At 42.3% G+C, this 13,391-nt stretch overlaps 2 protein-coding genes across 2 annotated transcripts; both read left to right on the top strand.

Annotated features, from left to right (window-relative positions):
* Positions 1-906: 906 nt before the first annotated feature.
* Positions 907-4,048, top strand: LOC308137120 (potassium voltage-gated channel subfamily V member 2-like; the record flags this gene model as incomplete). Its single annotated transcript, XM_080505694.1, has 2 exons — positions 907-2,157; positions 3,758-4,048. The coding sequence occupies 2 exons, from the start codon at positions 907-909 to the stop codon at positions 4,046-4,048; spliced, it is 1,542 nt and encodes a 513-aa protein (XP_080361820.1).
* Positions 4,049-6,115: 2,067 nt separating this feature from the next.
* LOC308137975 (N-acetyllactosaminide beta-1,3-N-acetylglucosaminyltransferase 3-like) lies at positions 6,116-11,891 on the top strand. Its single transcript, XM_080506893.1, has 2 exons — positions 6,116-6,203; positions 10,115-11,891. The coding sequence occupies exon 2, from the start codon at positions 10,125-10,127 to the stop codon at positions 11,295-11,297; it is 1,173 nt and encodes a 390-aa protein (XP_080363019.1). The 5' UTR covers positions 6,116-6,203; positions 10,115-10,124; the 3' UTR covers positions 11,298-11,891.
* Positions 11,892-13,391: the final 1,500 nt, after the last annotated feature.

Raw genomic sequence — 13,391 nt, 5'->3', positions numbered from 1 at the left:
GGGTCTTTGCCTCCTGTTAGATGGGATCAGCTCCAGAGCCCCGTGTAAAGCAGCTTGATGGATGGATTATTTATCCTGTCTTGCAGAGTTAAATGTGATTGTAGCCTTATGTACTTCCCAAAAAGAAGGTTCTGATTTGCTTCTGGGTTGATGCCTGTCTGTGTGGAGAATTCATGTAACCTCATCCAGATGAATGAAGCAACAGGGGTTTGGTTCATTTTAAGTCTTGTTCCATGAACAGTCTGCTGCAGCTTCGCATTGGGCTTTTTGTTAAGTAGGCGCATAAATGAAATAATGGAATAGCAAATAAATGTATAGCCAAGTTTAATGTCATTTAAGATATCAATAAAAATAAATGATGAGCACTACCTCATAAACTACTGATAGTTCGCTTGCATTTCCTGACAGCCTGATACATGCGTTCTCGTACGTTACGGTGCCGCTAAAGGCAGGAAAGGTGTCATAAGGCCTCATTTGACCATTTGCTTCCTCACTTCGAAATCCTTAAATCAACTTTGTCTCCAAATCCCGCCTCCCTGTCTCCTTAAGGAAACTTGGAGAGGTACCAATTAGATTAAAAGGGTAAAATCCCTCCTGCCTGTCCTTGCTCTCCAGATCAGACAAAGCAAATGTGTTGTCTCTGCAGCAACAGGCAGATGGGGGGAATCTCTTCCTCTTCTCCTCTCCCCCTGACTTCCTCTATTCTCGACTGCAACTGAGCCTCCAAAACAGGAAGCACTGCGAGTCACTGGGATATCAGTTCCTGCAGGACCACATGCAGTGTTGTTGTTGATGATTCAGCAATAACATCATGTAAAGCTTGGATATTTTCTCTTTTTTTCCTTGTTCTTTTTTTTTTGTTTTTTGCTCCTGAGGTTGCGCAATCTGCCGTCATTGAGAGTTGCTATGGCTGTTTCACAGGGCACTCAGCTGCAGAGAGTTTTACAAACCCGCCGGTCTACTATCAACTGTCTCTCAAAGGGTATACAGGATAACAAAGTATTCCCCTTTGCTCAGGAGAAAACAATCAAACCATGGAGCTCTCTGGAAAATCTGGACACTCCTGGCATCAAATATGAGGAACGGCCAGAATGGGAGCAGAACATCAACTTGAACGTTGGGGGGAGAGTGTTTCAAATCCCCAAACAGTGTGCCGCTCAATACCCAAACACCCGAATAGGGTCCTTAGCCCTCTGCAGAGACCGGACGAAACTTCTCACACTGTGCGACGATTACTCCGTGCGCAAGAACGAGTTCTTCTTCGACCGCGATCCTGCCTTTTTCCACCATGTTTGCCATTTCTATGCAAGCGGGGTGCTGTGGGTCATAGGAGAAATGTGCCCTATCAACTTCGAGGAGGAAATCCAGTACTGGGGCCTGAGCCTGAAAGACATCCAGCTGTGTTGTTGGATGGTGTTTGAGGAAAAGGTGGACGAGGTGAAAGACAACCTGAAGGTAGAGAGGGAGCTGATGGCTGAGATCGACACAGCGTACGACGAGGAGTGCTTCAAGGACATGGTGTGTGGGGACATTCGCAGGACCGTGTGGAACATTGTAGAAAATACGTACTCCTCGACTATGGCAAAGGCATTCACTGTGGTCTCCAACCTTTTTGTGCTCTGCTCCATTGTGGCAATGTCTCTCAACACTGTGGAAGAACTCCAGACTTACAGAATTCATGACAGAACGCACCTGGAGTGGGTGGAGATCATCACCATCGTGTTCTTCGCCTTCGAGTACGTCGTTCGCCTCATAACCACGCCAAACATGCCAATGTTTTTGAAGAGTGTCCTGAACTTTGTGGACATGGTGTCAGTCATGCCTTATTTTGTGCAGATCATTTTCGAGGTCACTGCTGATGCGGAGGATCTGAACGCACAGGAAGACCTCAGGGTCATGGCTCGAGTCAGCAAGCTCAGCCACGTCCTCAAAGTTGTCAAATTGCTGCGGATCTTTCGGATTCTGAAACTCGCCCGCCATTCAACTGGCATGAGGGCATTTGGATTCACTCTGAGGCAGTGCTACCAGCAGGCCTGTTGCATTTTCCTCTTTATCGCCATGGGAATCTTCACTTTCTCTGCTCTCCTGCATTCGGCAGAGAGGGAAACGGAGGAATCTCCCATCAGCAGCATCCCATATGCCTGGTGGTGGGCTGCAGTAAGTAACTGTGATGGGATAAACCTGTTGTCTAGCTCCAGACGCGTCTCGCCATTATCTGTTGTTTTTTTTCTCTGTGTGCCTGGGTGTGACCTGATGTACTATGTGACATCTGCATCGGGACAAAATCAACACAAACTCTCACCATTTAAAAGGCATCATTAGCATTCATCAATCAATTAAAAAGCTCTCCAGAAGCCACTTGTAGAACTTAAATTTGTGAATTTGGTCTGTTGAACTTTGCATATTTGCATCAAATTCAGTTACCTACAAAAATGCAAAGGTGGTCCGTAACTTGCATTGCATTTCCATTAACAAGTCTTCCAAAGAATTTTCCCCCCAACATCAAAACAGCAGTGATCGTATAAAATATGAAAACTTATACCTGCTGTACGGCAAAATGACAATTTAACACTGATAAATATCTCAAACTAAGAAACAGTGTTATGAGTGATCGATTACTACTGAAGGTATTGCACAATACCCCATTTTTTGAACTTTTTTTTTTGGTCAAGTTTGTTGCTTAATGGTAAACCATGCATCAGAATCAACACAGTGCCACCTCAGTGAGGAACGTCTCTGTTTTGAAACTTCTCCTTTATAAAGCACTCCGGCCGCCCCGCGCAGTCCGAGGCTCCGAGACAGATGCAGTGAAAGCCCTTTGGGGCGTCCTCGCTGATTGCCGTGACCCGACTGTGGCTTTAGCATCAGTGGGAATGTTGCAAGTCCCAGCTGGTGCAGATGTTCCAACATGAGGACAGTCTGCTCATTGTGGGTTTCTCACAGAGAGAAGATGAGAGTTTGTGGTGTGGTTTGACACAAAGGTCTGAGAAAGTTCCCGTGCTGGTGGATTTCCTGAGAAGTGAACATCTTCAGAAGGGAAAGGAAGTGGTTTTTCTCATGAACACGTTTGTGACTGGTGCACAATATCTTTCATTATTCCTGGAGTGAAGCTTTCTTCGAGCGCACATGTCTGGAATCAGGTCAAACATGGTTTACCAATTCAAGCCACTCAACAAGCTCTTCGTGCTTAATGAATCATTTAGACCTTCACTTAGCGGGCTTTAGAGATAAGAATGAATAACCCAATCGTGACACAGAAGACAACAATAACAAAGGTACAAGCCATCACAAAACATTAACAGTTACATATTTGTGCACTGAAGTCACAGAGACAGAAGCCTGAGTGTTGAAAAATTTCAAATGGAATGAATCCCTGTTATAAGATAAAACATGCAAATAATTACAGGATCTTGACAAGTTATGAATTCGGAATTGAAACAGACAAATGTTTTTTGGTTTTTTTTAATGGCAATTATAGTCATATTGATTAGTATTTTATTCATCCAGCCCACCTCAGTAGTCCAAATATTTCACGAGGCCAGCGGCTGACCTGCAGTGACGAGCACACACACAATGGAAACAAGCAGCATGTACAGTAACTAGACACATTTTGTGTCGTCTATAAATGGGCTGCACTGATTGAAGTGTGTTCTCGTCAATGTGTTCGAGGGCTTTCAGTAACGAAGGGATGAAAAGAAGGGACGTTCCCCCTTCAGTTCCTGCACGCTGATTTGAGGAACTGACTTCTCTCTCTCAGGTCAGCCTGTCCACTGTGGGATACGGGGATGTGGTTCCCGTAACTACCCTCGGACGCATCGTGGCCTTCGGCTGCATCTCGTTTGGCATCATCCTCAACGGCATGCCCATCTCCTTCCTCTTCAACAAGTTCTCTGACTACTACAGCAAACTGAAGGCCCAGGAGTACAACGCCATCTCAGTCCAACACCGCTTCCAGCTGAAGAAAAGACTCAGGCGCAAAATGGACATGTGTTTCCACCCTGCAGGGGAAGACAACCGCTCAGAACGCCACAGCGAGAATCCAGACTGAACGCATCCTGAGCTGAGGAGGGAGGGAGGGAGTCTGTTGCTTGATTTACTTGAAACCATGTCCTCTTGTATAGTAGTGACATCAGGGCATGTGAAAATTGTTCAAAAAAAAGAAAAAAAGAAGAACAATGCAAGTCACTGCGTGTGCAGGGAGAGGAAGTGGAGAAGTGGATTGCCGATGTGGACAGTGTCGGACCCAACTACTCTGATCTGACCTTGTAGATCTGTGAGAAGCACAAGTTAAATGTTTAATAGCGCAGATGGAAAATAATGGACTTTTAAATGCGTTTGCTGCACTCTTCTCTCTGGATCCTCAGCTGCAACCACGTCTTAATATAGAGCTGATGGGATTTTATCGACGAGTGCCTGTGAACGTCTTGAGTATGGATTTCAGTTTGTGTTGGATTGTGACAAATCAGAAAAAACCCGCCTGAAGTGGCTTTAATAAATGTAACTACAGAGTCTACCTTAATAGAAGGGTTTTTTTTTTTTAAGAAATAGATTCATGTTTTCTGTCAATACTGCAATTGTTACATTGTGGCATGATCAATGTCTGTTTTATTCTGAAGCATGTTAATTGATAATTGTTAGTCCATTAAAACTAGTGGGCGTTTGTACCTGTTGGTGTTTGAAGAGTCTTTATTATCACATCACATCACCTCTTTCGCTGTTGTTCATTGTGTCACCCCTTTTTTGACATGGTTTTGTAAGTAACATCTCACTGTATCAGAAACTACATTAATTATAGTATTGTCAAGGGTGAAAGATCAGTGTTGTTGTTAAAGCTATTGCATGTACAGCAGCAGTGGAATACCATGAGGGTGATATTATCAAAACATGCAAGCTTGAAGCTGTGGAAATTGTATGTGACATGCATTTTGTTGCACAAATGTTGTGCCATCAAATGAAAAAACAACCAAAAATATTGGTGACATTTTATTGTATTTTTCACCAAGAAGCATCATGAATACAATGACAAAAAAAGTGCACTTATTTTTATTAATAATTGACAGAATGCCGTTTTATACTTATTTGCATTGACAAGAAGAAAAAGGGAAGATCTGGTCTACATACTAGTCTGTTGTTGTTTTTTTTATATATATGTGTGAAGATTATAATTTGTTGCCTGGTTAATTAATGAATACAACATTAAAACATGTACTTATGTTGTTTTTCTAAAAACTAAAAAGCATGTAATCTGATTCAGCCAACCTCTGCACGCATTAACCTTTGAACCTACAACTTCCTGTTATTACGAGGGCATTTTTCCTGGCGACTGCGTAATTTACCCATGGTAGTTGAATGAATGAAACGCCGAGCGCTTTTTAAAATAAATAAAACATTTGTAAAAAGTGACAAATTCACTGGTGCCTTCGCTCTAAACCACAACAACCGAAGCATCGTTTTATTCTGACGTCTCATGGTGAGTAACTATTGTCTATTTGGTGTTTCAGATGTGAACTCTGACTCCTGGTTATCTCTATGCAGTGTCATTAGAGCCATTAAACCTTGGACATTTTGCTTGCATGGGTTATTTTGGTGACTGGCTGCAGGAGTCAGTTTCTTTATGAGGCCTAAATGAAAACTTTTTTTTTTTTTTTGGGGGGGGGGGGGGGGGTTGCTTTCTGCTGCTGTTGAGGATCCATCAGTGACATCTTTGTGTTATGACTTTCCATCACTTTGACTAAATATAGTGCGTATTGTGTCGCATAATATTGTTTTTTGTTTTGTTTTTTTTGTTTTTTTAAAGCGTAGCTTTTACTGCACGCGCGCGACTGTTAAGTGAGCGGTGCGGCGCGCGCATATTGTCGGTGCTATAATCGAAACTAAACTTACAGAGCCTTAAATTCCACCCAGGAAAAAAATAAAATAAAAATGACCCAAAGCACCAGCATAAAAAAATACATAAATAACGGCGTCTATCTCTGCAGCGAGCCAGCATGGTTCCATGTGAGAGCGGTCTGGGTGGTTGTCCAGCGTTAATCACATCATCAATAATGCAGGTGGTTAAAAAGCAACAGCAGCAGGGTCTCGTGCAGAAACAGGCACCGCCCTGTGGACACGGGACAGCAGCAGCAGCAGCAGCAGCAGCAGCAGCAGCAGCAGCCGCACTTCGCTCTTATTCTTATTTATTGATAGTGAAAAGCGACGAACAGGTAAGGACAGAAATCGCTCGTTTTTTGGGTTTTTTTCTTTTGATGCCCAGAACTTGAGTTTAATGAGTCTGTCGAGCTGATCTGTCTCCCGACAGTCACTGCGAGTTTCCGCGAAATAACTGGGGGGACATGAGAAAACCATTAAATCAGACCTCTGCGTACTACTGAAGGATAAATGACACGTATTTGACTCTGGATCACACAATTAAATCTCAAATCGATGTGTTTGGACACCTTCCAGTCATACAATCCGCAGCAATACTGTAACTTACAATACAAGTTTTGTTTGTTTGATTTATTTGCGGATTAAAAAAAAGTGATTTTCAACAAGGAGCAAATAATGTGACGCACACATTTATATCATTTATTACCGTGGATGCTCAGGACAAGCGACAAAACACCGAGGCTGGTGTGAACCTGTAACTTAACATAAATATCTCATTTGCGCAACTGGAGAAAGTTTTGATCCCGAATCGGGGAAACCATCAGTGACATTAAGATGTATATTAAAAGTTCGGGTTGGTTAACATCTCCGAAGAGAACTGAACTTAATTAAAACAGTGAATCGCCCTTGTCTCCTTTTATGACCTTGTGCTTTCTCACTATTAATTTCTGAGTTTAATCAAATCCAGGAAGCTGTTATATGTCTCATTCATCGAATTTCTAATTTATTAATACCGCAAAGATATTGGACTTTGATTGAAAATCCAATATCAGGATTTATAGCTACACTATGTGGCATTAATGGCTTAGTGTAACCCTTCATTTTTATTTTTTTAATGAAGATTTTTGAGAGCCTGATAAAACAAAACGGCATCATATCAGCCCACCACAGCAGGTCAGAATGTGGCAGAGTTGGGTTTCGTTTCACACCACAGTTTCCTTGTTTAACTCCCAGGGTGAGGCATACATGAGCTCATGACCTTCCCTATGTTGAATGTTTAATTTAAAGCACCACTGTGTTCTTGTGATGTAATTACTGCCATTGCCTGTGTGACACAGTCCGACCGGTTTGAGGAGCTCTGACAGCGTTTGACCATGAAAAGCCTTGAGAAGCCCAGGTGACTTCACTGCTGTTTTGTAGGCAGGTGCAGCGCCGCCTCACGTCTGTTCTGCTCTAAAACTTAGTCTGCTTCCGTCTACCTCTCAACTTCTAGTTTTTGAATCAGGTTGGCTTATTTTAGAACCATTTCAGTTGTTTCCCTTGTAATCGTTCACTTGTATAATGGTAGAGCTGGACGCTGCGCTGACAAAACGTGTGCTGCTCACAGTGACTCGACGGGCATCTGCCACTTCAGACAACAGAAAAAACAAAAAACAAAACAAGCAATGGCAGTTTTCAGTGTTTGCACGTTAATGGAACACCAGAAGCGATCTCATATGTCAGGTGAATAGCGAGGCTTTTTGTTTGACACTGATGTGTAGCCAAGCCTTCGTTTTGCACTGCGTCCAAGACAATAAGTCTTGAAGTCTGTGAAGTGTAGATTCTGATTTCTTTGGGGGGTTTTTAGAACACAAGACAGGATTTGAGATTATTTCTAGCCACGTGTAAAAGACTGAGCTCTTGAGTACTTTTGAGTTTTCATGTTTATAAAACATTTCAAATTACAAAACGGTATTCTTGGTGCTTATAAGAAAAAGGGGGTAAAAAAAATCCCATATGAGACAAAACATTTTACCAGAAAGAAATTTCCAGCTGATACAGGTAGAATTTGAAACCGGAGCCTCGCCCAGTTGTGAAAAAGGGGTCAGTTGTGAAAAAGGGGTTTGTTAATGGAGAGATAAGATGGAATAAAGAACAGTAAATGGCACATCGAAGGCAGATGACTGATAAGATCATTAACCACAAGTGACCTTGTAACTGCTATCAGACATACATACTATGCACAGAAATAAAAAGACGCACCAGAAGGAGAAATGGTGTTCAAGGTGGCATCATCTCTCCCAATATGCCTTGAATACAACCTAAAGTATATACAATTGATTCTGCTCTTCATGAAAGGTGAGGCTAAACTAGAAGAGCATTTCCGATTATTTTATTCAAACAAAAACACTTGTGAGAGACCGTAATATGTTTTACAATGAACCACAGTACAGATACAGCCCAAATAAAAATTGTTGAAGGATTGTAGAGGCGACTTTGGCTCACATAAAAGTGCAGCGTTTGATGCAGGAGATTTAATTGGTTCAAGTCCTGCTTCAAAGATAAAATCTTCCTGTATCTGAGAGATTGTTAAAATCAAATGCGGTGTGCCACCAGGCTTCCTTTTAAGCCCACTTTCTTTTAACTAGTATACAGATTTTCACAGCGACGCTGACGACAAAAAGCTGTACGTTGCCTCGTTGAGTAAAGGCATACAACCAATTAATGACTTTAATTGTATTTTAGATATTAAAAATCATGGATGGCTGAAAACTTCCTCCATCTCAATGTGGTCAAATCCCAATTTTGAGTCACGGGTCCTATGAGGCCGTGAGAAAGAAACGTTTGTCGAGTTTACAGGCACTGTCTTTGTAATGATCCGATCAAGTAAAGAACTTGGGCGTCATTTTTGAATACAAGGTATGTGGTTAAAACAGGTTTTTATTTTCTTAAGAATACTCCAATTCCGCCTTATTTCTCTCTTGGGCCAACATGGAAATACTGATGTCTTTGTCTCAAGTGTGATTGAAGACTATAATACCCTGCTTACTAGAAAGTAGGATCACATTTCGCCGGTTTTGCGTTGCAGTGGCTCTCCATGTCTTTTTAGGATTTTCAGGTTCCTTTACTGGTTTTCAAAGGTCTCGATGGTCGTCCGCCTTCTTGTTTTACAGATTTACTTTTATCTTATGAACCATCGTGAACCCTCAGGTCTTCCGGCACCGGCCTTTTAATCAGTCCCACCGTTAATACAAGCGCTTACGGTGAGGCTGCGTCCCAGCACGGCGCACTGACTTATCGCTTGTCCACAATAAATCCCATTTCATTTCTTTCTTTCTCCACGCGACGCTCCCACAGCTTCTTCTGCGTGCAACAAAATCACTCCACCTGCGCATCCTGTCCTCCATAACCAGCTTCTCCACCCACAAACAAGCGACCCATCAACATAAATATACAAAATAAAAAGCATAAGTCAGAGGTTTTTTGGTGTTGATGACAAAGAATTGATGGAAGTGTAGAAATGGTTGCTCACCACAGAAGTGTGATAAATTCCACATTCTGCCTCTGGTGGTACTTGGATAGTAGAACTGATTCCTATGCCAACTTGTTGTTGGAGGCTTCATGGTGGTGTGGGGCGCCGTCTCTTTTGCTTAAAATAAAACCAGGCTGCTGCTTTTTACATGCCATCCGTTCCAGAGGGACCACCACAACCACACTGGCCGACAAACGTGTGTTAAAGAATGGGACGCCATCCCTCAGCTGTGTGCGAGAAGCCTGGTCACCCCCAGGAGAGGGAGGTGCCCGTCTGTTGTAGCCATTGTATATTTCTTCACACACCTCCTGTTGTATAAATGTAAATCTTTGTTTGACAAGATCAGCAGCAGAGAGAATCTATTTGCTACTGGTACAGAAGATTTGGCAAATATGTACTGTCCATGCCACAAGTGCTTGTTCCTTAAGGGTGTGACACCCAAGGGAGGCACACAGGCTTCCCAATGATGCCTTGATTTATTGCCAAGAATAACAGAATCTTCCACTTGCTGTTTGTAGTTCATAATGAAGGTCCGAGATACTCTTTCGGTTTTGTTTTGTCATCACTTCCCAGAAATTACAGCTTCTTCCCCTTGAACTGTGAAGTTTTGTACATTTCAATGAGATATTTGACATTTTCATTCTGTGAAATTCTTGTTGTCTGACGTATTATCACCTTAAATGCCATATTAAAATGATTGATTGATGTATGTTTGTACTTGTCTTGTTACCACAGAGTTTCAAAGATGAGATGCATCAGGACGAGGACGTTGTTGATGGTGGGAGCTCTGTGTTTGCTCGCCCTACATCTCTGTAAAGACTTTATCGATCACAAAACCATAAATCTCCGCAAACATTGGAGAGGTGATGACGACCACCACCAAGAAATCAGGCAACCCCCCAAACAAAACGTGTCTGTATACTCCTGGTCAGCCTGTCAACGAAACGAGTCCGCGGCCAACGTCTCAGGCTTCAGGGCCCTTCCCGAGTCTACGAAACAATTTCTCTTCTATAAACACTGTCGTCATTTCCCCATGCTGCTGGACGTTCCCAACAAATGTGGAGGAGCAGACCGATCTGGAGAAGTCTTTCTTCTGCTGGTCATCAAAAGCTCCCCGTGGAATTATGAACGCCGTGAGGTGCTGCGTAAAACCTGGGCTCACGAGAGGATGTACAGCGGAGTGTGGATTCGAAGGGTCTTCCTTACAGGAGTGTCCGGCGACGGCTTTGAGCAGGAAAGACTGAACAAACTGCTGAAGTTGGAGCAGCGAGAGCACAATGACATCCTGCAGTGGGACTTCAGTGACACCTTTTACAACCTGACCCTGAAGCAGACCATCTTCTTGGAGTGGATGGAAAGAAACTGTCCAAATGCCCGCTTCCATCTGAATGGTGACGATGACGTCTTTGCCAACACCGACAACATGGTCGACTACCTCCAAAGCCTGCAAGGCAATGATGGGAGTAAGCATTTGTTTACCGGCGATGTGATTCAGAATGTGGGACCCATTCGATCTCCATCGAGTAAATACTTTGTCCCAGTTCAGGTTCAAGAGTCAAACAAATACCCTCCTTACTGTGGTGGAGGGGGCTTCCTGCTGTCTGGCTACACAGCTTTGTCAATATACAACATGTCGAAGACCATACCCCTTTTTCCAATCGATGATGTTTACATGGGGATGTGTCTCGCCAAAGCAGGACTGAGGCCTTATTGGCATATGGGAGTAAGGACGGCAGGACTGCGCATTCCTTCCCGCAGACTGGATGAATACCACCCTTGCTTTTACAGGGAGATGTTGTTGGTACACAGATTCCTTCCAGCTCAGATGTATCTGATGTGGCACAGAACGCATGATCCAAATCTAAAATGCACTTCAAGAATAGGCTTTGACAGCGCACCACGGCCTGGGGGGCTATAACGACCATTGTTAAATGTTTGTGTTGTGTTTTCTACATTTATATGAGTGACGCCTGCTGGAAGTGACTTGATTTGTCCCTTGGTTTTCACTTTTGAAATGTGGATTGACTCATTGCTTTTAAATTATTTGGTTTTATTTGTTCTTTCTTGAGATGTGCATCAGTGGATGAACTTGCCCACCAAAGAGACGGGCATATTTCTGGCTGCCTGATGCTCAATTTTTTGTTTGTTTTTGTGTGAACCTTTTTGTTCACCTGTTGATCGACCCATGCTGATGCCACTTTTCTCCCTTGTGGCAGGTTTTGTTTCCAATTTGTCTCCTGCTGCTGTGCCTTGGTAACAGACTGTTCGTTTCTGCCTACGATTTAGTGCCATCAAGTGGTGAGGTTACAGACTGCATCAAATTCAGTACCAAAGTCCCTCAATCGTAACCGAACAACTTGTAAAAGTTGTTTTAGTTCATGTTGTTCCTTTAGCCTTATAGCAAGCTTGGTGGGAGAGGACCTCCGTAAATATAACCTATGTATTGCAGGAGTTGCAACATGTCGGAGCGAGAGCCTTCCTCACATGGCTTCAACCTCAAGCCTCGAAACTCTCATGCTGACCATTTCTTGGGTCGATCCGTGTAGTAAATTTACAGTGAAGAACCACTGATGATGTTTTACATTGTATCACTTTAAAAGTGACCTTAGGATCCATAAGCAATCGATGTATAGACAGTGTCATGTTCATAGATTGATAGTTTTACACATTTCTTTTATCCTGATTTGTCTTCTAAATGTAAAATGGCAAAATCGTGCTGTGAAATGCTGTGGACACCCAGAAGTTTTCTGTGACATTTCAGTGGTCCACTGCAGTTTGGAGGCAATTTTGTTTTTTAAATCTTTAAGTTCATTGCTCAACAAAAAATGTTTCAAAGGGACCTTATCTTGTAGCTCAAAGTGAGCGTTTTGACACTTGGATTAGATAATTCAATGTATTGACGACAAAGATATCTCTTCTGCGTTTGTGTTTCTATTTACCTTGAATAGATTTATGAAGAATATGTCATTCGGGCGGGTTAGTTGATCTAACTACAACAATAGTTAGATCAATGAAACGGCAGCCAGCTTCTTTATTCATGAAGCTTGCAGGTTGCTTAACGCTCTGCTATGAGGAAACAAACACGAACCCATAGTTCCAAGCTGACTGGCACAAATGATCCAAAATTTGTACTTGATTACTTTTGCAAGTTCCTTTTTTTTTTTTTTTTTGAGAAGCAGTGGATTTATTCCATTTGTTGCTACAGAAGAGCGAGTTGGTTGGGGAACGTAAATCTTTCTAATCTGTTGAAAGGAAAGGATTCATTAAGGGAGGATAATAATACACTGCTACAAAACAGCAGATGGAGACCATCAACACATAATAAAGGTGAGCTGACATTGATTTATGGATGCCAGTCCATCACAGGTACTGTGAATGCAAGATAATGTTGCTAAGCCAGGCATTTTTCACGTTTGTTGTCTGGAGGAATGACTTTGCCAGAGATGAACTTCTCCTAATATGCAAATGCGAGCAGCGGCCTCCATAGTCGTCAGTGCCTGGCCATTGTTGGACATTTTCCTATATATTGATGTGGGCAGTGAAAACTGCTCTATAACTATTATTTGATGAGAAGAAAGTAACAAGCACACAATAAATTCAATAATTGCACGTGTCATTGATTCTGTGGTAGCAAGCAGCAAATGCATTGAACATAATGTTTATTTTCCTCTGAAACTTCAGCTCATTAAGCTGACTTATTAACTTCTATGGTCAAGTACAAGAGGTATTTCATCGAACATTTGCTATGAAAGTGAAACTAACATTACTGAAGTTGTTCTGGTCCTTCTTGGATACGGCAGCTCAGGGCGTCAAAATGTACACAGACTGATGTTTTGTTGCAAATCTAAGATCTCTTCATCTTTAAACCTGATTAAAAAACACTGAAGCTGGCACACATGGAGTGACATTTACATTTTCACATCTTTAAAGCTCCTCGGCTATGTTTCCATGATTAAGACTTTTATCCTAATGAGTTCTGGATTTTTTTTTTCAATGTAAAACTTAGTCAAAT

The sequence above is a fragment of the Blennius ocellaris genome, assembly GCF_963422515.1.
Source record: "Blennius ocellaris genome assembly, chromosome: 12".
Classification (NCBI taxonomy): domain Eukaryota; kingdom Metazoa; phylum Chordata; class Actinopteri; order Blenniiformes; family Blenniidae; genus Blennius; species Blennius ocellaris.
The sequence above is the reverse complement of the archived record's forward strand: the minus strand, read 5'-3'. Positions and strand labels throughout refer to the sequence as shown.

Coding starts and splice junctions, on each gene's coding strand:
- LOC308137975 (XM_080506893.1), top strand. CDS start 10,125: ATGAGATGCATCAGGACGAGGACGTTGTTGATGGTGGGAGCTCTGTGT.